The following is a 23,330-nucleotide window of genomic DNA, read 5'->3' on the forward strand; positions in this document are numbered from 1 at the left end:
ACCACACGTGGCTGGTGGCTACCATCTTGGTGGTGCTGGTATAGAACTTTTCCATGACTGCAGAGAGCTCTATTGGATACTGCTTATCTGGAAAAATGAAGCCGATGGAGAAAAAAAAGGAGAGACAGAAAACAACAACAGCAGCAACAAAAACTATCAACTTGCAGAAAAACAAACCCTTGTGCAGGAAAAGAAAAATAATCATAATATATATATGGGGTTCAGCTATGAATGGCCTTTTGCTAATCATAATAACATAAACATTGAATTCTGAATTACATAAATAGAACATTATTGGGAGGATAGAGATGGGGGATGAAGCTTGTGTCGGGTGAGAGTGGGGGTTATATAAAAGAGAACTAAAGCCTGATCTTCCAAGGTGGGAACCTGACAGATAATGCCAATGACTGGAAAACTCAGAAAAGAATAATATAGACATTTTGTTAAATGTGTAGAGATAAATAACAAAAGATTCAGTTAAAAGGGTTAAAATTATTGTTTCCAAGGTGGGAAAAATAAAGGAATAGTGGAAACAGGAGGCACTGATTTTAATAACAAGCCTTGCAAAACTATTTGATTCTTAAATGATGTGCAGATAAAATTTGGTTAAAATAATTAATAAAATCAAACTGCAGCAACAAAAACTCTTTTACAATGCCATTTCCTCCATCAAATCTTTTCTGGTCCCCAGACGTGCCACTTCTATACTTTGATATTTCAGAAAGCATCATCTGAAGCTCTGCTATTGGTACCTCACTGTACCCTGCTTTGTTTTGTAGCCAATTATATAGGCTTATAGCCAAACTCCTATGGATTCATAAATTCTGAGACTAACTACCTACTGGTTTCAGAAGTTTCACAATATTTTGGTATTTCAGTCTAATATAAAGAGTAAAGATTCCAATAAAATGTTTAAAGATGTAATAATAATTTAAAAATAATAATAGCTAACATTTATTGAGCACTTACTATGTATAAGGCATATGATAAGAAGCTACCAATAGATCAAGGTGTCAATTGATTCTTTTTCCACAGAAGAGGCCGTTGATAGGCCAGAAAAATAGAGGTGCTCTTTTGTCTTGAGGGCATAACTCCAGATAAGCATTAATCTATGCCTATTTTTTACTTTTTAAAAGGCCCGTATTATTTTTCAATTTAACACCATCTTTTAAAAAGTACATAATGAATAGTAAGTCATAATTCTAGTTTGCAGCTGCCAGGTGAATGATCTCATAATCCACACAAATATTCCTTGGTCATAAAACCTGTGGAAACAAAAGGAACAGGTATAATTAATTCAGATGATAAAATGATGTTCAAATTTTACCACCATATGAATCATGGAAGGGGGAGAGATACGTATGTTTGAAATGTGACATTACTTCCTAACATTTAACCAAAAAGAACTATAATAATATGTTTAGTTTCAAATCCATATCAAGATGTGAGTGACCCGTGGGGTTTTTGCCTTAATACAGGGAAGTGGAAAGGGATTAAATCAGTGAAAATTGATTTCAGGTAGAAAATTGTTGGATGAGTTTTACGAAGTCAATGTCTTACACTCTGACTTGCGTAATAGAGCATTATCTTCTAGTAATTTACTGATTTCCATTTTATCTGCCCTTGCTGTTCAGAAATTGAACCCTTTTGTGCCTGCATTCACACTTTGCTTCTAGGAAGCATTTGAGTAAATAGAAAATCAATAACCCAGTTACATATGAGAGGCTCTGCATTCCTAGCAGCTAGGCATGCTTAGAAAGGGAGAAGGTGATGAACATGATCTTGGCATTCTCCCCACCTGGTTTAGTAATAGAAAAATGATGGGGCCTAATCTCTCTAATTACGCCCTGTGGATACCTTATCTAGTGTCACCATCAAGTATTTTCACCAATCACTTCATTTTTATCACATTTTTAAAAATTGGTTTTGCCAACTTGATGTTTTCTGGATCTTATCCCCGTTTCTTTCACATTAACACCTGTGACTTACCTGTGGCTCACCTGGTGAGCTGTATATGAGCGAGCATAGTTATCTCCATAAAGATTGGAAAATTGACAGGAAGAAAGTTGCAGAAAGCTTAAAGCCCCTCAAAGTCATGCTGATTTTCTTCTAAATTCTTTTGCATGAATATGGTATTAAACTGAGCTGTAGGAAATGAGAGATTAAACATAAATTTGAACCCCGTACTCTGGAAGTTAGGTAAAATTCCATTACATTTGAATACTTCTATGCAAGCAATTTGTTACCCTTTATCCTTTAGTGGAATTGATGAACAGGTGGTTTTCAGAAGCTCACTCAGTATATTTAGCCTCTGAAATTTGAGCAACTCGAGATCTGATTGGCTGCTCTGGCCACATGATAATTCGGAGCCCAGGCTCCTCGCTGGCTCTTGCCTGGGGTTCTCAGGAGGGGAGAGTTGGGAGAGGCTTTGCTGCTGAGGAAATTTATTTGGTAGATTGAAGGTAAGGCCAATTTACGGCTTTTTCTGTAATATTCTTTCAGGAGTTGTTCCACAACTTCCTTTGAAGTATTTTCCAAAGTTTGGGTTGTAACTGGGGAAATGAGTGACGCAAATGTGACTAGGAAAGTCTGTAACCCCATTGCCCTACTCAGACCTTACTAATACGTGACATGTAGTGTGTGATTAGAGTCGAGTCCTATATTAACCAATTTATTGCTTGACTGAGTTGGCTCTGTTGTCTAACAATTTTTTTTTCATTTTTTGCCTTTTTTTTCCTAAATATATTAGTACAAAAAGGATCTATGTTCTACGTTCCTATATTTATCTGGTTCTACTGGGCTTCATTTGCCTCAGAAGGAGCGGCAGTTTTGCTAGCGTAACAAAACCAGCCACAGCTGGGGTATTGATTTACATGGCAAATATCTTTGGGCGAAGGGACAGCTGCTCCAAATCATCATCCACTTTTATCAAGGGAGAGTCCTACTCTCTGGCGTCAAACTAAGAAGGCCTTGGGAGATCCTTTTGCTAGTTCCTGAATTAGAAGCTTAGGCCAGAGACCCACCATCTCATATGTACTTCAATCAATGCTTTAACAATTTGTTATTTTTCAGGTTTGAACAGAGCTACAGAAACAAAAGAGAAAAAGCCACACAGGCCAATGGTGTTCGGGAAGAGAATAACCCCATTGCCTTGAGGTTTCTATTTTTTCTTTTAAAGTCCGTTGACAGATTTATTTTTATGTGTTCTAATTTGAAGCATAGGATCTATTGCATACAATGTAGTAGAACAGGATGGAGACCTAAGGCAGCCCTCCTAGAATTTGGATGCTACCAGGAAAAACTCCAACTTTTTCTGAAAGCCAAGCTGAACTTTCACTAAAATTTTTGCTTGAAATTTTACTTGAAAATACTGTTCTCCAGGTATCTGGAAATGTAAATACTCTGTACCTTTGAATCCAAACCCTTTACCTCCCTTACCTCAGCTTCCTTTTACAACTTTAGCTAAATTGATCATGTAGCTAGAAGTAGCAATACAAAACATATTCCTGCGGGAATCAAGAGAAAGAAATTTGAAAAAAAAAAAAGAAATTTGAAGGCTCAGATTTTTTAGACCTGTATTTAAATGTCTTTTCTCACTTAGCCTGCAAAAATATATGAATATGTGGAATGGATTAGCCTTAAATTCTGTTTTTAGAATGTTATAAGATGGTTTCAGTCCTGGGGATAGATTCTAATGTATTTTCTAGTGTATAGATTCTAATGTATTTTCATTCGTCTGGAACATGAAAAGTTTGTAGGTGCCACTACTACTCTGGGAAAATGGCAGATGACGAAGAATATGAGGAGGTGGTGGAGGTAAGATTTTTTAAAATCCTGACTCTGACAGCAGAGAATTTTATGTGGCGACAATCAAAATCGTGTAGGTGAACTAATCATTCGAAAAACACATTGTCTATTATAACTTCTCAAGGAGTCATCATTAAAGCATAAGAAAGGAATATTTTACGTTCAGTTTCACTATAATTATGTGGGAGTAGAACTGAAAAGAAGTATCACTGTTTCCCACTTCTGCTTTTCTTTAAACTCTCAGGAAAAAAAAAAAAAAGTGTGGTGTAAAGACAGATTTTCATTTGTCTTCTGAAGTTACATTCTTCCCCACTTCCCAGACCCCATGATCAAAGGGACTGAGGGGATGAAGAGAAAGTTCTGAGAACTGAACTCTATTTCTTAGTGTCTGCACAGCCACAGAGGAAAAAGCTACTTACTCTTTGCTTCAATCAGCTAATTATCTACGTATAGGGCGAAATGGACCAAGTGTTCAGAATAATATATATATATGAGCTTATAGACATATGGGAGATTTTATATATGTGTTTATGTGCACACACATACATATATAAAAGCAAACTCATGAGTTTATTTTTACTTGTCTCACAAGTGACAGCTGGAGCCACACTTCCCCACCAACTCCAATATATTTACCCAAGGGAACAAGACTATCTTTTGCATTTGAATTTTGAAAAAAAACAAAGATCATAGTGGGCATCTTGAAATATTCCCTCAAGATTATTGGTGGATATCTGACATGAGTTATAAAGTTGTTAATTGTTTATTTTATATATATATTTTATATTTATTTTATTTTATTTTGTTTTTATTATGTTGTGGGTTTTCTTTACCACCTCTTGCCTTTAGCATCCATGTAATACATTGCCATTGAATCTGAAGGTCCTTAATTACCAATTAACCATGATGATCTACACATGTGAAAATCTCTAAGTGCCCAAGATAGGTGGAGGCAGCTTTGAAAATCTGTGCTTTTTAATAAGAATGAAATTAACTTTAAGCGTTACTCAGAATCAAATTCAAATTGAACGTGCCAAAATTTGTCTTTGGAAGATTATTTTATGGAGCAGTTTATATTTAGGTCAAGAAAATTTTATTCTACAAATAAAATTGCTTTTATTACTGAAGGATATGAAGAAGAAGGAAAAGAAAAAAAAAACCCAGACTGAGACTCATTCAATATAATGTTCAACTTATCTGGCTTAAATGCCAAAGGTCTTGTCTTCAGTGTTCAATATTATCACTAGTGCATTTTACATACGTCCCTGATGGTCAGAATAATCACTATGAAGCACTAGCACAATTATAAATTAAATTGCCTTTCCTATGATGGTAATACCAGGAATACTTTTTAGCCTCCAACTTAAGTATACCTTGTCTTTCTTAAAATAATTGTGTTCATTGGTCCCTGGAAATTGTCCTTAGTACTGGATTTGATGGATTTAACTAGATGTCATAAAAATGGAGGAGGCTATTTTTAGGCATCTCACCCTTGCCATTTTGTTCCCATTACTGCTTCTGGGTCTGACCAGCAGGTGATATACTAATAGACTTTCTGCCAGAGAGAATTGAACCAAGGTCTCTCTGACCTCAAAAAAGATGCCATGAGAATGGGATGGTGGCAGATTTAAGAAAATGGGCAGGGAAGAATTCACAAAACAGACAGGAACTAGCTTTAAAAATATAACTCCTGGGGATCTTGGACAACTAAATAAAATTGTACTGTCATTCTGTACTCAAACTTAAACTTGGAAAGAAAGGAAAAGGCAGAGATGTACTATCTAATTAGTGGCACAGCTCTAAAAAAAAAAAGAGATTTGGCATGTAAGTTAATGCCAACCATTTGGATAATGTTGCCTTTTTTGGTAAGCTTTTTTCTAAGACATGTTTACTAATGATGAGAGCCCAGTAAAGGTAAAATTTGATGGCTACCAAAGAGCTGCTTTTACTTGGATGCTAAGAAAATCCAAAATATTTGTGAATCACTCACTTTCATTTAAAATTTCTTTTCAAGTCACTGATGTTTTGTGTGGCCAGAAAAATGGTTCCATGTAGATCAGCATCAAACAGCATTTCCTAAAGTGTCCAAATGATAGTTCCCAGGTGATGAAGGCACAGCACACAAGAGATTCTCTGTCCTGTAAGAGCTTGTGATTTATGTTGCTATGTGTAAGGACACAGAGACAGAATTAGATTTCAAATTTTTAAAAAATAGTACAGGAGCAAAGAAAGCACAGGAGTGGGGGACGTTAAGCAAGTTTTATGCTAATTTTACTGCAAGTGAAACAGACCATGTGGCCTACTGACAATGGTTAAGTAATTTGATGAGAGTTCATTGAACCAAGGGCAAAAGAAAGGCCCCCAAGAGGGATTTTGCCTTCAGTGTTTTTTCCTCCCCCCAAGAATATGTTTTGGTGGTAAAGAAAAAATGAAGCATAAAATGTTATACATTTTGTTAACTGAGAAAATGAACCAAGTGATTCATTTTTATCCCTTTCCTTGTATGCCTCGGCCTAAACTAGTCTTTCCTTCTGTTCACCCAGCTTTGCTGGGTGATGCTGGGGGCAGGATTCCACTCTCCTTAGCATCTGAAACAAAATGTCAGCCAGCTCCTATCCACGTCTATTTATTGCTAGTGATGTCAGAAGTAGCTCAAAAGTAGATTTGACTTCATATCCAGCCTGCAGGCACCTCAGAGCCATCAGTGGCAAATCGCTGCCTAACTTTCCCACATTTTGTTGATGAGGAATTTCTCCGTAGCAACCCTTTCAGGACCATCATGCTACTAGAAGCAATTTGCCCATCACTCCAGAAGAAACTCTTATTACTTAGTACTCAGGGTGGTATAGGGATAATTGAGATGTGTCTGTGCTTTCGGATCTATCATTTCCATGATAACAATATTTTAAAATTTTATTCACACTGAGGTTTCTGGTTTTCTTCTTTTTTATTGTTAGTCAGCAGTGAGTTTTATCACAGTTCCTCTCTGCCAACCCACACACTCAAGATATTGTTATTATATTCTTTTCTCAGCAAACTCTATCTAGGGTACCATAAGAAAAAAATTTTACTTGTCTCAAGTGAAATAGCTTCAGCAGAGAAATAGCCAGCATCAGACACTTTCCTCGTCATTCTGTCTGCATCTCCTTGTCCAGTCTGAGGGCTTTCACTGTAGCTACCCTGATGTTTCACATAGTTGGAATGCGTTCCAAAATGTGAACAGCCTCCCTCATCTACGTCCTTCCCACAAATATTGAAAACCAACTGGACTAGTGAAATAAGCCAAGTGGTTCTACTGAGGCAGAGCAGAGGTGATTTCTGCTTTAGTTCTCATGATAACTTTGTTCTCTATCTATAGTATTACACAGAGGAGACAGTCTATGAAGAGGTGCCGGGGGAGGTAAGACCCAGCCCACACCTGCACGAGCTGCATGCTCATTAAAGCAGAGGGAGCCTTCTCCTCTCTCAGACTCCCAGGGCCACCGAGCTGGCAAAAGGGAGAATCTGGAGGATCACTCACCTGTGTGCCCAGCAGCCGGTGTTAAAAGAATGAACGTTACCTGTTTTTACTATTCAATATATCCAAGATGGCTAGGGATGGTTTCCCCTGTTACTCGTATTGTATTTTTGGTGTAGGTAATGCTTATTAGAATGACGTCATTGGCTATCACCACTCTCTGACTGCAGCAAAGGTATTGCCTTGGACTTGTGATTTGCACGGGGACCAACAGTTTTATTGTGTACTGTCATAACTTCTGGGGCGCCAGCTCTGCCAAAAGAGATGGCACCTCCAAGCCTTTGTTCTTGATGATACAATAAAATGCTACTTAGATTTTGGCACATTAGGAATTCTGAGAAAGTCATTTCCATAAATATTCCAAGTTGGAACTTTTTTTTTCAAGCTCTCTCATGCTTCATTTTCTGCATGGAGCTGTTTCTCTTGAGCATGACAAATAGTGATATGGGTGGCTAACCCTGAAGCCTGCATAAAAACTAACATCTGTAGATGTTGTAAATTGGTTAGTTTCTCACCATCAACCATACATCAGTAATAACAGGCAGAGAGCAACCTATTAACAGTGATCTGACAAGAGTAGAGGTAGTTGTCATAGATGTACAATTTCCTTATCATTTAGGTTTCTATTTTCATAATTGATGCTGGAACCCTTCCTTTGGTACAGATGATATAAGCTGTGAAGGAAATTTTACTATGAGATGGATTGAAGATTTAACTACTTATCTTCTTTTCTTACATACTGTATTTTTAACCTTGGACTAAACCCAAACTTTGGACCTTCGTTTCTTCCACTATAAAGCCTGTTGTAAGAAACAACTATCTCCCACCTACCACATACGTAGGACTGTTGTGAGGCTAACCAATTACCCCATTATGTTGTCATCATTATTCTTGTCTACCTAAGCATTTATTAGTGTAAATGGCACTCCAGTTCACATTAATTTTTTTAAAACATCTTTATTGGAGTATAATTGCTTTACAGTGTTGTGTTAGTTTCTGCTGTATAACAAAGTGAATCAACTCTATGTATACACATATCCCCATATCCCCTCCATCTGTGTCTCCCTCCCACCCTCCCTATCACACCCCTCTAGGTGGTCACAAAGCACCAAGCTGATCTCCCTGTGCTAACTGACTAAGCCAAAAGAATGGTAATCACTTGTAATATTGATGTGATTCATTTTTTCAAGTTCATCATTCTTTGTCTCGTACTACAGAATGCTTAAAACACCTGCAGAACAAGCAACCAACTTTTTCTTAGAATCATTTAAAAGTTAATATTAAAGTCAAGAATTTGAGCTTTATTTGATTGTCTTCATTTTTTTGTTCCCTGATCCCAGTTTGCTTTTACTTTACCCATGCAGTTTAAGAAGATTTTTAAATGTTTGAAAATATTTTTATTTTTGATTTTTATCCTATCTTAAGGTGTTCCGTTAGGCAAATGGAATTTTAAGGTAATGTTGCAAGTCAGTAAAGAGTAACCATTTTATTCCATGCAATCTGACACAATCAGCATTCAGATTTATGTCACACAATATGCCTTCACATGAATATAGCATGTGAGTTCCTGCTTTGGCCTGCTTTAGATATGGAGAAGTAACACCAGGGATATCAGTCTGACTTGAAGTTAGAATAATGTATATCAAGACTATGGTATCTCAGTTTTTACTTTCGTAACAATGTTGCCAAATTTTGACATAACTGCATGTCAAATTTTCAGACAGTAACAGAAATCTATGAAACTACGACAACAAAGACATCTGACTATGGGCAAACAGAAACTTCCAAACCGGCACTGGCACAGCCAGTACCAGCAAAGCCGATGGGGAGGAAGAGAATCGTTCGAAAGAAGGTGGACTCTTCAAAGTTCATGACCCCTTACATTGCACACAGTCAGAAAATGCAGGATCTCTTCAGCACAGTAAGTCTCAAACAACTTCTGCTTATCTGGTTTTATTATTGATAAATTACTGATCTCAGCCAACTCTGTTTTGGATGCTGGCTGGATTTTGTTTCTCAACCATGTATGAGACAAAACTTATTGTACAGAAATATAATGTCTTGTAACTCTTGAATTCTGCTTTCAGGTAATTTACTTGCACCATTGCAGCATCAGGGGAAGCATCCTTATTGAAATTTTCCCCACAAAATAAGTATAAGGCCAACTATAAAGCATTTACTGGATTTAATCACTCTTTGATAGCCAGTCTAGAATAATGAAATCATAGTTATAGATTTATAGATATAGATTTAGTTGAAATCAGTTCACAGAAGCTAAATAACACTTATCTACACTATGTCTGAGCATGATGCCCTTCAAGTAGACTAGCTAACAGTATATAACAAGGTCTCTAGGAGGTATAGTGAAAAAGAACGTGTAGTTGAACAAGCCAGGATCAGACTAAGAACTCCTCTGAAACTGAGGATCGGAATGTTTTACTGTACCTTGGAACAGCAGTTTTTTAACTGTGGCTGCACATTGGAATTCCCAAGGAGCTTTAAAACTACTGATGCCCAGGCTGTTCTAGTTTAATTGGTCCAGGCAGGCCTGGGACCTGTAGAGGAGGATTTTTAAAAGCTTCCCAGGCTCTAATGTGCAGCCCAGGTTGAGAATCACTGCTTTTGATGATCCCTGGTCCTTACATTTCCATGGACAGTTCCGTAAGTTACACTGACTGGCAGCAGGTTTAGACCCCTTTGAATGGATCTCACTTGTTGATTTCCAGAGTAGACTGAGGTCTCACTAGATGACCTGATTGCACATCCTCTGGAGGTTTGAAAAAGATGAAAGGTACTCAGGGGAACATCGAATTATATAGGATTAATGCTTATGTCAAAAGCATCCTGTTGTGGTTGGCCAATAAATATTCATTTCTGGTTGAGTGTTAACTACTGGGGACTATTTGGTAAATTTCTAGTTCAGATTATTGAATGATCTAAAATTTAGGTTTTCTAAAATTTAGATTTCTAAAAACAAGATTATCTTGCCTCTTTTATCACAGTCGTATTCAGCAAAGATAGAAAAATTTATTTGTCAATTTATTGCCATAAAAATCACATTAATTCAGACACTAATGTTCAAGAATTTCTGACGGTCTGAACAAAATGTTGGCAAAGGTTTGTAATATTTTTACAGTGATTAGTAATGAAATCAATGTATAATTTAGATTGTTGACTATTCCACTTGAGTCTTCCTGAAGCATTAATAATGATAAATTATGCATATTATTGTTAAAGCAAGAACTCGTATATTTAGCAGAAATAATAAAATTGCATTCCTTTTTAAAATACTCATAATTTAGACTTCCCATTAATTCAGCTGGTGTCTCAGTTATCTAAATTACTGAGATTTAGCTGCAACTTCTGAACTGAATATTTTTGCATTGTATTAGCAATCAAATCTTTTCAGACTTGACTCAATTTCTATACTTATTTCCTAAAATTATTGAGGTTCCAGCTTTTTATGTGTGAATTTAGATGATAAAAATATTGAAAGAATCATTTTAGGGCATTTCCAAGACAATATTTTATAATAAAATTTCTACTGTCTCCAGTATTCAGCCATGTTTAGGAAGAACAATTAACATATCTATTTTAGTTTTTGTTGAGAATCAGGGTAGGGGACAAAAAGAGAGCTATTATAATTGATAATTGTTATAAACCTGCAAGATTAAAAAAATAAGATGGGGATGTGTGCATTGCCTGAAATTTCTGCTACTGTGTTGTCAGGGTTTAGGCTAATATCTGATATTCTTTTTAGAATAAATACAAGGAGAACTATGAGAAGGCAAAAGGACAGCCATATGCCATCACAACTGATACCCCAGAACTTCGCAGAATCAAGAAAGTACAAGATCAACTCAGTGAGGTGGGCTGCATTGCTAAAATAAAGGAGAGAGACATTTCAAATATATGCCTACTACTGGGAATTTGAGGGCTTTAAATAGATGTGGAGAGAATAAGGGGTCGAATTACTATGAGCCAGTCCAGAAATCTAGAGGAAGCAACGGCCATAGATTGTGCTGCTGTAAATGTGAACCTAAAGAGATTTCTAAAAGCTTGGCTTAAAGGTGATATGAGATGGGAGTTCCAGCTCGCTGTGATCCTCCATACTGGAGCACAGGGAGGCTGAAATTTGCCTGGGAAAGCAGACACGCAGTAAATACAGGTGCTCTATAGATCTTTGGAGATCACAGTTTTCTACCTAAAATGCAGAAACTTGGCTTTGTGATGCAGACATAGAGTGATTGGGTCAGTGCTCTTTATTATAAGATATTCTTTAATATACTCATATGTTCATGCCTGTCATGAGTTCTAATTGTGCATTATTTTTGCAGGTTAAGTATCGAATGGATGGTGATGTTGCTAAAACTATTTGTCACGTAGACGAAAAAGCAAAGGACATTGAACATGCAAAGAAAGTGTCGCAGCAAGTCAGTAAGGTAAGGTCATGGGATGGATAGCTGGGGTACTAAATAGCATGTGCATTGTCTCTGCCTGGCCTTAGAGGAGAAAACTGGACTGGCCAGATCCTGCTCACCAGTCTCACTTGAACCCACAGGCATGGTGGGCTCTAACGGCAACACGTGTCAGGGAGGCTGCACAGGTGACTGAAGTGGCCGGTCAGAGCTATGGGGGTTGGAAAGCCCAGGCCATGCCACTCAGCTCCAGGCAGGTGCTGCACAGAATGCAGTCCCAGTGTCACCAGAATCTCTTATTTATTTTTTAAAGAAGTTGGGAGGTGAATTTTTATGAGAAATCTCCAAATTTCAAAGGTAGGCAACTAATTAAAACATTTAAAAAAATACCATCTAAGTCAAACACATCTACCATCCAAATTCAGTGAATGACTGACAGGTTGCAACCTTTGTAAAGAATCTCTAGAGAATCAGAATCATGATTTAGTTTACAAAATTAGGCTTTTCAAGTAAAAGCTTACTAATGCAGGCAAATTATCATGGGATGTCGACATGGTCAATGTTTCCATAATTGATGCTGGTGGCACATCAGCAGGCTTTGCATGAGGACAACTTGAGTTTGAAAGACTATTCATAGTGCTCTCCTTTGTGCTCTAAATCCTCATGCCCTTGTGGGAGACATCAAGTCACAGGTCCTCTGTTCTTTCTGTCCAGGTTTTATACAAGCAGAACTGGGAAGACACCAAGGATAAGTACCTGCTTCCTCCTGATGCCCCTGAACTTGTCCAGGCCATCAAGAACACAGCTATGTTCAGTAAGGTAAGGGCCTCTGCTCTGTCGCCACTTCTATCTTCTCATGTCCTCCCACACGTCATGCAGAGGGATACCCCATAAACCCTGGCTAATCTGGAATATGGTTCCCCAACCATTTTGTGAGTAACCTTGAGACATGTGGGGCTACAGGGGTAGGGCTGGCCAGGAGGAACTGAGAAGAAAGCTCTTGGGCCAAGTAGAGGAGAGGGTCTGAACAACCGGGGAAAACAAAGATGCACCTGAGAGCCTGCTGTGAGATCCACAAAGACCCACAGAGTGTAGAGCCTGTGCTACACTTTGGATATTCCCAGCTGTCACTCTCATTAAAGCTTTAATTTTCTCACTCTTATTAAAGGTTTATTAAAGGTTTAAGCGCAGCAATTATGCTAAGTGCTTCCTGGCTCCTTACATTTGCATTAGTACTTGCTGCAGGAGGCAGGTGCAGTTACAGAGGGGAGATGAAACAAAATCAGACACGTCTGCCCTTCTGTAAGTAAGACTTGTCAGGAGAAGCTGGAGAAGCTATTAATAAATATGACTTGGATTGAATGGAATTTGTGAATTCCACTTACCTTTGCTCTCACCTTGCCCTGGGTTCTTTATGCCATTGATGGATGAATTCAAAATTATATATTTCAAGTAAGTGTGTTCTCACGTTCTCATAACTTTCATTCTTCCCTGATTTAGAAACTTTACACTGAAGACTGGGAAGCTGACAAAACTTTGTTTTATCCATATAATGATAGCCCGGAGCTGAGGAGGGTTGCCCAAGCCCAGAAAGCTCTCAGTGACGTAAGTGCCATGCAGTGTGCACATTTGGGAGTGTGGAATCAGGACACCTCGAATTATGTCTTCTAGCCAGAAGTTCATTGCAACTCCTCCTGTAAAAAAGACTAAGTGCTATTATTGTAAAGGAGTACATCTAGAATCATGATAATTTATGATGTCTAATTTAAATTAGATTTTATAATTTATATTACATATAAGTTAGTCTAATGCCCTCTTCTTACTGGTGAGGAACATGAGTCTAAGGTCACATAAGTAGTCAGTGGCAGAGCCCAGACCAAAAGCCTCGTCTTGTGATCCTAAGACCAATGTTCTTTCCGCTAGAGCATGTGTCCTTCTATCCCGCCGGCTGGAGTTAAGTTTTTCTGTGACATTAGAGTGGCATTTAAAAAAACTTATTGGGATTATAGCCACCTTCCCAGTTGTATTAAGGGAACAATGTTATTGAAGGATTTTGATTTGCTATCCTAATCATAAAGTCTGAACTGTGGTATGTCCCCTACTTCTGCACGGGGGACCTGACTACATACTTGTCCAAACATCTTGGTGTGGTTATCTCACAAAGAGCTCTCACCATTGAGTGTACATAGAGGATATTTCAGAGTTAGTGAAAAAAAAAAAAATTCAGCAGCCCCATTGGCCAGAATTTTAGTATCCTAGACCTTGAAATCTTTATTAGAGGAACTTAAAAGGCATAATAGAGCTCTTAGAATTGAGAGCAGCAGCAGCAAAGATGACCACTTGGGTCCAGCACTAGCCCTTGTTTTGAGGTACTTTATTTCTTGACCCCTTGATTTGCTAGAGGCCATACTGAAAATAAGACTGCTCTAGGCTTCAGGAAAACACTGTATTATAGAATGAGACATTGTCTTTCATTCAATAGACCCCTGAACCTCTTACGTTAAACATAGACTTAAGTCACTTGGCATCTTGAGACTCATTAGAATGCATCCTAGGATCCTATCTAGCCCTGAACTGAAGTTATACATACTCATTTGAAGGTATCTCCAACTTTTGAGCTCTATTTTTTAATTCCTATCATTTGATATCAACTGCAAGTTTAATAGACATATTTCTATCCCAGTTTGCATATATTTGATTAAAATATAGCACAGATATAATCCTATCCTTCCACAGGGTAAACTAGGAAGTAACGGAGGCATAACAAAATTTTAAGGCCTGCTAGTAAATGGCAGCAATTGTAATGTGTGGGGACCTTCTGCCTCTCTTTTAAGATTAGCTGTTTGGTTTTGAATCTCATAAATGTACAATGTTGTTGTGTGGCCTTTATCAAGTGATCAATAATTTTTTTTTATTGAAAGTCCATTATGCATGCATACCTGGCAGGATGAAAAAGTACAAGAAATTTTCATCCTTTCCCCCTGAGAATTTAAAACCAGGCTGGTAAGATGAAAGTGTTCTATAACAAACAACAAGACAAAAATTAACAAAAACAAAAAAGCCAAACCCAAACCCTACAGTCTAACATTTGCTAAGAGAAAGACAGGACATGTGTGAATAATCAGAGAAAGCCATGTGGAGGTGGTGATCCCAAGGGAATAGGTAGTGATGAACAGGAAAGGCATTTTGAGGAGAGAGAGTACTGGACAAAGGGACAGTAGTGAAATGAGTCTGGAGTTTCAGGGGACAAAGAAAGTGAATGCTTGCTGTGATAAACCATAATGGAAAAGAATATAAAAAAAGAATGTCTCTGTGTGTATAACTGAGTCATTTTGCTGTACAGCAGAGATGGGCACAATATTGTAGATCAACTCTACTTCAATTTAAAAAAATTGAAAAAAAAAAAGAAAGTGAATGCTTGGGTGCTCAGTTAGGAAGGCACTTGTAAGAAACTGGTAGCAGGACCTTGAAAATCAGACAAAATAGCTTTGATATAATATGGTAGGCATTGAGAAGCATCATAAGATTTTGGAGAGGAAAACAACATGATAAAAGTAGAAGCTCAGGAGGCAGACAGCAGAAGCAAGAAGAACTACAGTCCTGCAGCCTTTGGAACGAAAACCACATTCACAGAAAGATAGACAAAATGAAAAGGCAGAGGACTATGTACCAGATGAAGGAACATGATAAAACTCCAGGAAAACAACTAAATGAAGTGGAGATAGGAAACCTTCTAGAAAAAGAATTCAGAATAACGATAGTGAAGATGATCCAGGACCTCAGAAAAAGAATGGAGGCAAAGATCGAGAAGATGCAAGAAATGTTTAACAAAGACCTAGAAGAATTAAAGAGCAAACACCTGAAAGTAGAATCTGGAGAAATTTTGATGGACCATATGGTGGATTGAGACAGGGAACATCATGATTTGTAGAACATTATTTTAGTAACACAGACAAATCAGAGGGATGGTGGAGACAAAGGAGAGGAAGAAAGGAATCTGAAGGTGGTATTTAAAAAAGTGTTAATGACATTAGATATTGGAGATAAAGGTGAGAAAGGAAACATCCATGAGTTTATGACAGACTGGTAGTCTGGGTGAATAGGGGTATAAGTGGTAAAGATGCCTTTAGTGAAAAGAGAAATAGAGTTGAGATAATGGAAGAAACATTCAGATCAAGGCATTTGATAAATTAGAAATTTAGTTCTTTGCACAGGTGTGATATCAGGACAAGAGATTAATATTTGAGTCAAATAATTTTTAAAAACTGACAACTGTAGACATGAAAATGTATGAGGGAGGCAGAACAGTGTTTGGCCAAGGGCAGAGTTCTGAAGGACACCCACACTTAGGACACCTGGAAAGGAGCCAACAGAAGAATGATAGAACAAAGGTCAGAGAAGTTGAAGGGGAACCAGGAAATGCCATGTCATGTAAGCCTAGGGAGAAGTTTCCAAGAAGACTCTTAATCTCCAAATGTCTCCTTTTACCCACAAAATGGAGAGATGAAGGGTCACCTCCATGCCACTTTAGTGCTATGGACTTTGAACAATTAAAGTTGACCACATTTTTTGAGATATCTCAATAAAAGACATAATGAAGAAGAATTTATAATAACGAAGTAGAATCTTCCCATCCTTGCCTCAGAAAGACTTGGCAGTTGAGGTATGGCTTTTATTTTTGCTGCAGACCAAGTATCAGATTACCAGCATGCCTATTAATACTGTTGTCAGCACCATGAACTTCTACAGTTATTGGACACAGGGCCCCAAACAAGCTGTTGTCCACAAACATACCACTGGGTATGTTCATAGATTTTGAGCTAAGTGTTTGGTTTCAGAGGCTCTCTCTCCCTCTCTGTGTCCTTAACCCTACTTACCATGTTTTCCTTATTATCTAAGTAGAGACAAATGACTTTGCAAACACTGAGAGTCTTTAAGCTGATCCAGAGTACCGAATTCTAACTAGACAGAATTCTGAACAAAGGTTCTTCAGAAATTAGGACTTCTAGATCTGATCTCTCAGAAAGTTCTTGACAGCATGTCATACTTAGTAAGCATTTCTCCTGGCAGAATGTTGCTTTCTCCTTAAGGACTTAGCTAGTCATGGAAAATACAGGTTGCCCTATGCCTAGAATAAGTCTTCACTTATTTAAAAGAAAATAAGCCATGGAATTAATACAAATACATTTTAAAATCTGTCTTTTATATCCCAATCGACTTAGTATTTGTGAAAGCGTTTATATAGGCACGAGGTAGATATTTTTAGAATAAGATATAGACTTGGTTAAAGTATGATGAAGATGATTGTGACCTTGGAACTATCCTACCTATTTACTTTATAAATAAGGATACTGCCACATGGAAGAAGAAATCATCTGTAGAAGTCTCACAGCTGAGTAGTGGAAGAGCTGGGAGGATAATTCTCCTCTTCAGATCTCCCCCGATGGCCTCAGTTTGTAAAACACACATTCAGAAATCAATCATCAAACCCTCGCTCCAGTCAGGTACTAGACAGGGAACAGGGTTCCCAAATGAGAGGTTGCCATCCCAGAGCTCACAATCCAAGGTGGGACAGACATGTAAACAACCAGTTACAGTGTCATCCGATAATTCCTTTAAAGGAGGTAAGGGCCAAGTTGAGTGAGATCCCAGGAGAAGGTCATCAAGACAAAAAAGGCTCAAGAGGTGAAATCGTGCCTGTCCTGAGACATGAAGAATGAGTAGCAGTTTGCAAGCAGATGGGGAGAGGGTGGAGTTGGAGCTTCCAGGGAAAGAGAACAGCATGTCTGAGGTTCAGAGGCATAAAAGGACCTTGTGTGTCTGGGGATCTGTGAATGTTCTGCATTGTTAGAGGCAGGGGTCAAGACTGGTGGAAGAAAAAGCCAGAGAAGTCAGTAGTGAAGAAAAAAGGGAGAACAGGAGCCAGGGGCATGCATAGTTAATGGGCACAGTTCTTATTTTAAGGTTCAAGAGGCCTTTTGTAGGCTGAAGGAAAGAAGCTAATTAAGGGGGGGCTGTTGAATCTGTAAGAAAGAAGAGGGGTGGCTTCTAGAGCTGGGTACCCAGGGCTACTGGAGTGAACAGCACCCCATGTGCAGGACTCATGCCCTGCAAGGGATGCTTCCTCTGAGCCATGCAGGGGCTGGGAGAGGCAGGGATGAGGATAGATAAAGATAAGTGTGTAGCCTGTCTTTATGAAGGAGGAAGCTGAGAGGAAAATGGAGCGGATTGGACAGTGTTGGGGTTTCAGACGAGTCACTGGGAGTAGAGACTGACCAGAGACACAAAATGGGATGTTCAAGCTTCAGTAAAGGCGAAGTAGCAATTGGATACCATAAATGCAGAGTTTTGGGCACAGAGCACCAAGCAAGTAGCTGTTCACAGAACATACCATTGGGTAGACACATAGATTTCAACTAGAGGCTTGGGTTCCAGAGGTTCCCTCTCCCACCTCTGCACCTTCTTCCAGTGTCCCTTTTAACCCTGCTTATGGTGCTGTCATTACCTAATCCATAGAGTTGTGTGATTTTCCTCAGCAGCACTCAGCATCCTGGATATAAGAACAGCTGAAGTGTGTGCTTGACTTTTCCAGAGCTGGGAGTTTGTGAGCAGGTGTGATGCAAAGACAAGGGGATGGGAGTTGAGGGTGCTACTTAAGAGAATATCTTTAGTTGTAAATCATGGTGTGGAGACGAATGGAAGGGGATGGATGTAAAGCCAATAGTCTTGGAGAAGGAAGACTCAAAGGAATTGAAATCACTAGTAAAGCTGAGAGAAAGGGCCTGTAACATTTAAAAGGATAAATTACAGTACTCTAAAATGTAAGACTTCAAATAAAGTGGAAGACATAGCCTTTTCTAAAAAATGTCAACAAATGGAATGTGGAAAGTAGATTAATTTGCTATAGCTCTTGAGCATCCCTGTCTTTTATTTTGTCAGATTGCCTACAAAAAAGGTCACGCTGAACAGCAAACTCAATTCACATCTCTGCCGGATCCTCCAGATATAGAATTTGCCAAGAAAGTGACCAATCAAGTGAGCAAGGTAAGTAAATGGGGCTGGGACACTGTTTCCCTTGAAAACTCTGCTGAATAATCTCAGCCATCAGAGAAAGTAACTAAGGTAAACCTAAAAACGCAACACAAACACTAAGAGTATTTGTGTATATGACCGGAAAACTCCACGGCTAAAGAAACATATCCATTAACACCGTGGAACCATGTTAATAAATACTCAGCCAGCTTGATGACTCAGTGATTGATACATGGGAAAGTGTTTTGAGAACAGAACCCATGTCCTGATGTCCTTTGACATTTTGACTTATGAGAGGGATACTAACAGAGTAACCAAGTAACTGCAAATTTCCACAAAGGATCTGATTGTTTTAATTCAGTGCAGACCCTGTATAGTTTTATGCTCAGAGTCAGACTTGGAGAAAATAAGAGTGCATGAGTGATCTCTCAGATGTAGTTTGGTTAGACAGCCCTGGGAAGTGCACCTCATAATTTTTAAGGTCCTGGCAAACAGCTTACTCTGTCTGTATTTAGTCTGGTAAACTAGCTCTGAGGAATGCAGCCCTGACAGGGAATGCAGAGAAACAGATGTTCAACTGATGAATAGATCCATGCTAAATTCCCATTTTATTTGTTTTGGTTTTGTTTTTTGTTTTTTGCGGTACGTGGGCCTCTCACTGCTGTGGCCCCTTCTGTTGCGGAGCACGGGCTCCGGACGCGCAGGCTCAGCGGCCATGGCCCACGAGCCCAGCCGCTCCACGGCATGTGGGATTCTCCCGGACCGGGGCACGAACCCGTGTCCCCTGCATCGGCAGGCGGACTCTCAACCACTGTGCCACCAGGGAAGCCCCTAAATTCCCATTTTAATTTGGCCCAAATCAGGCCACTTTCTTCTGGGATACTGCTGCTTTTAAATACTTTCCTTTGCCCTCTGTGGAGTTGACTGTCAGTTTGGTCTTCTGCTTGAATTGTGATGGGATGTCATGATTTCTATCTTGTTTAAGTATTTTGGGGGAAATTATGTCTCCAGTAAAGGAGAAGGAAGAAGATTACAGATGATGAAGTCTATTCAGCAATATTTTTTAGTGTCTGACATTGCAGATTACCTACTGGTGTAACCAAGGGCTATTTGGATAAAAGATCTAAGTACAGTAAATTTTCACTGATAGGAATACCGTGAACCTGAAATTTTGCCCAGGCAGGGCTAAGCAGATACTAACTTTAGAACTAACTATTCACAAAGAGATGGCCTCCTGAAAGTGTTGCTACTGTAAATAAGATTGGAGAGAAGGACAATTAGAGAGAAGGATGGTTATTTATTTATTTTTGGGGGGGGAGAAAAATAAAAAATGGCTTTCAAGTAGTCATTTAGAAAGAAAAATGAATCTATTTTTAATATTTGCAACATTCTTTTACCTCATTTGAGTATGTGGCGTGGGTACTTGAAAGTGATTTAAAAAAAAATCTATTTCAAACTCCTCTATAATCAGTCTCTCCACTAATTTAGGCTTGCCAGTTAGTCTAGAGCTGCACTCTTTTTTTTTTTAACATCTTTATTGGAGTATAATTGCTTTACAATGGTGTGTTAGTTTCTGCTTTATAACAAAGTGAATCAGCTATATGTATACATAAATCCCCATATCCCCTCTGTCTTGCATCTCCCTCCCACCCTCCCTATCCCACCCCTCTAGGTGGTCACAAAGCACCGAGCTGATCTCCCTGTGCTATGCGGCTGCTTCCTACTAGCTATCTATTTTATGTTTGGTAGTGTATATATGTCCATGCAACTCTCTCACTTTGTCCCAGCTTACCCTTCCCCTCCCCGTATCCTCAAGTGCATTCTCTAGTAGGTCTGCATCTTTATTCCCGTCTTGCCCCTAGGTTCTTACAATTTTCATTTTTTTCTTTTTCTTTTTTTTTAGATTCTATATATATGTGTTAGCATACGGTATTTGCTTTTCTCTTTCTGACTTACTTCACTCTGTATGACCGTCTCTAGGTCCATCCACCTCACTACAAATAACTTAGTTTCTTTCCTTTTTATGGCTGAGTAATATTCCATTGTATATACGTGCCACATCTTCTTTATCCATTCATCTGTCGATGGACACTTAGGTTGTAGAGCTGCACTTTTAGTAGAGTAGCCACCAGACACATGTGACTATTGAGCACGTGAAATGTGAGGGTATGAACTGAGTCCTATATGTGTGAAATATACACTGGATCTTGGATCTTGGACACTTGGTATGACAAAAGGTAAAATAACTCATTAATTATTTTATATTATGTTGAAATGACAATATTTGGCATCTATTGGCTTAAGTAAAATATATTATTAAAATTAATTTCCCACCTGTTCCTTTTTTACATTTTAAAGTATGGCTACTAGAAAACTTAACATTACAGTGGTGGCTTGGATTATATGCCTATTGGGTTGCAGCAGTCTGCTGGATGCAGAGACAGCATTGGGTACTTTGAAAGCATTGCTACAACTGGGTTTGCTTTGTGGAATAACAATATGATCCAAGGGGAGGAGGGCTGTGGATGAAGGTCATTAGATTCAGCCATGGTGATAGTTATTCATCCCAGTCTCATCCAGATTTCCAACTTCTAAATGGCTGTTGTGCATCCAAAATAATAGTCAAATAATAATAGTCCCAAAATAATAGTCCCAATAATAATTGGGAAGAAGTGCTTGTGATGGGTAGCAGTCCATCCAACAACAAACCATCCAGTAAGAGAGGTGTAGGGCTGCCAGGGGTGACTTAGATGGGGAACTTGCTGCCTTTCTTTTGAAGTTTTCCTCACTCTTAAGCTGCTTTGACCCATGTTTCAGTATCATTTCCTTTCTCTCCAAAAACGTAAAATCTCCTTTATCTACTCCCTTTCGTGCTTTAATTTCGTAGCATTTCCTTGTCAGATTATGTCTCCCAGATCCATCCCTTTGTCTTACAGCCTCCAGTTCAGATTTTAACATAAGGAACACATATCTGTAATGATTATATTGCCGTTACATTCTGTTTACCATCCTTCCTTACTGTACCTTTCAGAATCAAGTCTCTCACCTTTGTCTTTGGCCAAAGCCATCAAGTACATGCCAGCACCTCCTCCTGGCTCAGCGCGTTTCATAGAGATGGGTAGGCAGGCAGGGCTGTTCGTGTACACCGTGCCTACTACAACCAGCTGGGGTTGTTACAGGGGGGTCTGTAAGAAACAACTGGGAAGTCCCTTTAGCTTCTCTGTGCCTGCTTCTCTGCTTTCTTACAGACTCGTGATAGGAAAGATATAAGATTTCAGGTTGGAATTTCCAGTTGACACTAGGTCTGGACCTGAAAGGAGAAACTGGGATCTAGAATGTTAACCTTTTGAGAAGAAAGGATATAGGGTGTTAGAGAGAGGGCTGGGCTTCCTATGACTCAAATTCTCTGGCTTTGCATATCACCCACCCTTGGTACTTGTTCTTTAAAGGTGTAACAGAAAATGACTTTCTTTTTCTTTGGAGAGTATGGTGGGGGTATAGGCAGGCAAACACTTTGAGACCCCCTGGTAATGTCTGTGGACACATTCTATTGAGCAAAGGAGGGGAAATTGCTCTAACCCAGCTCTGGCTCGGGCTCATGTCCCAAATTTGGGATTAATTCGATTCCAAGAATATTCAAGCCAAGGTAGTCAATATATCATGGACTAGGTTCAGTTTAACATAGTTGAACATACATTTATGTGGTAACTTCTGCATACTGCATTTTGTGTTAGATCCGGAGGATTCAAAAATAAAAAGATATAATTCCTCTTTCCAAGGAGCTCACAGCCTAAGATTCAGGTGGTGTGGTGTTTGTGAGTTAATATGGGACAGCAGTTCAATTTTTTAATTACTTGTCAGTTCTCATTAAAATTTCTTTAAGTCTAAACCAGGAAGTCTTATTCATTGGCCTACATGCCAAATTTTGTTGTGGTGTTGCTTTCTGGATAACTAGGAGTTTTGGTAAAGCTCAGAAATTAATGGCAAAGTTCATCAGGCATGAAAATCTGGGGTTGAGTGGTTTTATTATAACTATGATTATAGAAGGAAGATGCATCCGACTCTCTCTTCCCTCAAACATCAGGGACCATCTGGGAGTTCTCAATGAACTAAGTCTCTAAACTCAGCAAAGCGGGGATTGATACCTCTATCCCCTGCACCCAACCTTCTTTTGGGTAAATTGACACTATACTGGGAGATTTGAAGACATCTGTTAAGTACCCAGGAAGGGCCTGGTCAAGATATTTTTAAAAGCCAACCACTACCACTTAATTAGCTGCCTTATTTGGCAATTCCCAGATTTTGCTTGTCTTATTTTCTTTCTTTCTTGTTTTTTTATCCTAGCAAAAATACAAGGAAGACTATGAAAATAAAATCAAAGGCAAATGGAGTGAGACACCTTGCTTTGAAGTTGCAACCGCCAGAATGAATACTAATAACATCAGCATGGTAAGTAGGAATGGATTGCCAGATGTCCTTGGGTTGAGAGGGTGACCCTTTCCTGTATGACTTCTAGCCACCTGCTGCTCCTGCAATGGTAGTGGAACATTTGAATC

The 23,330-nt window shown here is 38.8% G+C and overlaps 1 protein-coding gene across 15 annotated transcripts in view; it reads left to right on the forward strand.

Moving 5' to 3' along the window:
* Positions 1-2,367: 2,367 nt before the first annotated feature.
* The window catches only part of NEB (nebulin), a 226,501-nt gene continuing 205,538 nt past the window's right edge, over positions 2,368-23,330 (forward strand). For 9 of the 15 annotated variants that reach the window (XM_082658071.1, XM_082658070.1, XM_082658069.1 and 6 more), the window contains exons 1-11: positions 2,369-2,462; positions 3,073-3,156; positions 3,752-3,816; positions 7,166-7,207; positions 9,045-9,245; positions 11,085-11,192; positions 11,662-11,766; positions 12,457-12,561; positions 13,243-13,347; positions 18,682-18,786; positions 23,119-23,223. In XM_082658071.1, coding sequence (XP_082514197.1) covers positions 3,781-3,816; positions 7,166-7,207; positions 9,045-9,245; positions 11,085-11,192; positions 11,662-11,766; positions 12,457-12,561; positions 13,243-13,347; positions 18,682-18,786; positions 23,119-23,223 — 912 coding nt within the window. In that variant the 5' untranslated portion in view covers positions 2,369-2,462; positions 3,073-3,156; positions 3,752-3,780. Of the gene's footprint in view, positions 2,463-3,072; positions 3,157-3,751; positions 3,817-7,165; positions 7,208-9,044; positions 9,246-11,084; positions 11,193-11,661; positions 11,767-12,456; positions 12,562-13,242; positions 13,348-18,681; positions 18,787-23,118; positions 23,224-23,330 lie in introns of all 15 variants that reach the window. The other 6 variants (XM_082658063.1, XM_082658062.1, XM_082658065.1 and 3 more) reach the window with 3 other exon arrangements.

This window comes from Grampus griseus, assembly GCF_964374135.1.
Source record: "Grampus griseus genome assembly, chromosome: 7".
Classification (NCBI taxonomy): domain Eukaryota; kingdom Metazoa; phylum Chordata; class Mammalia; order Artiodactyla; family Delphinidae; genus Grampus; species Grampus griseus.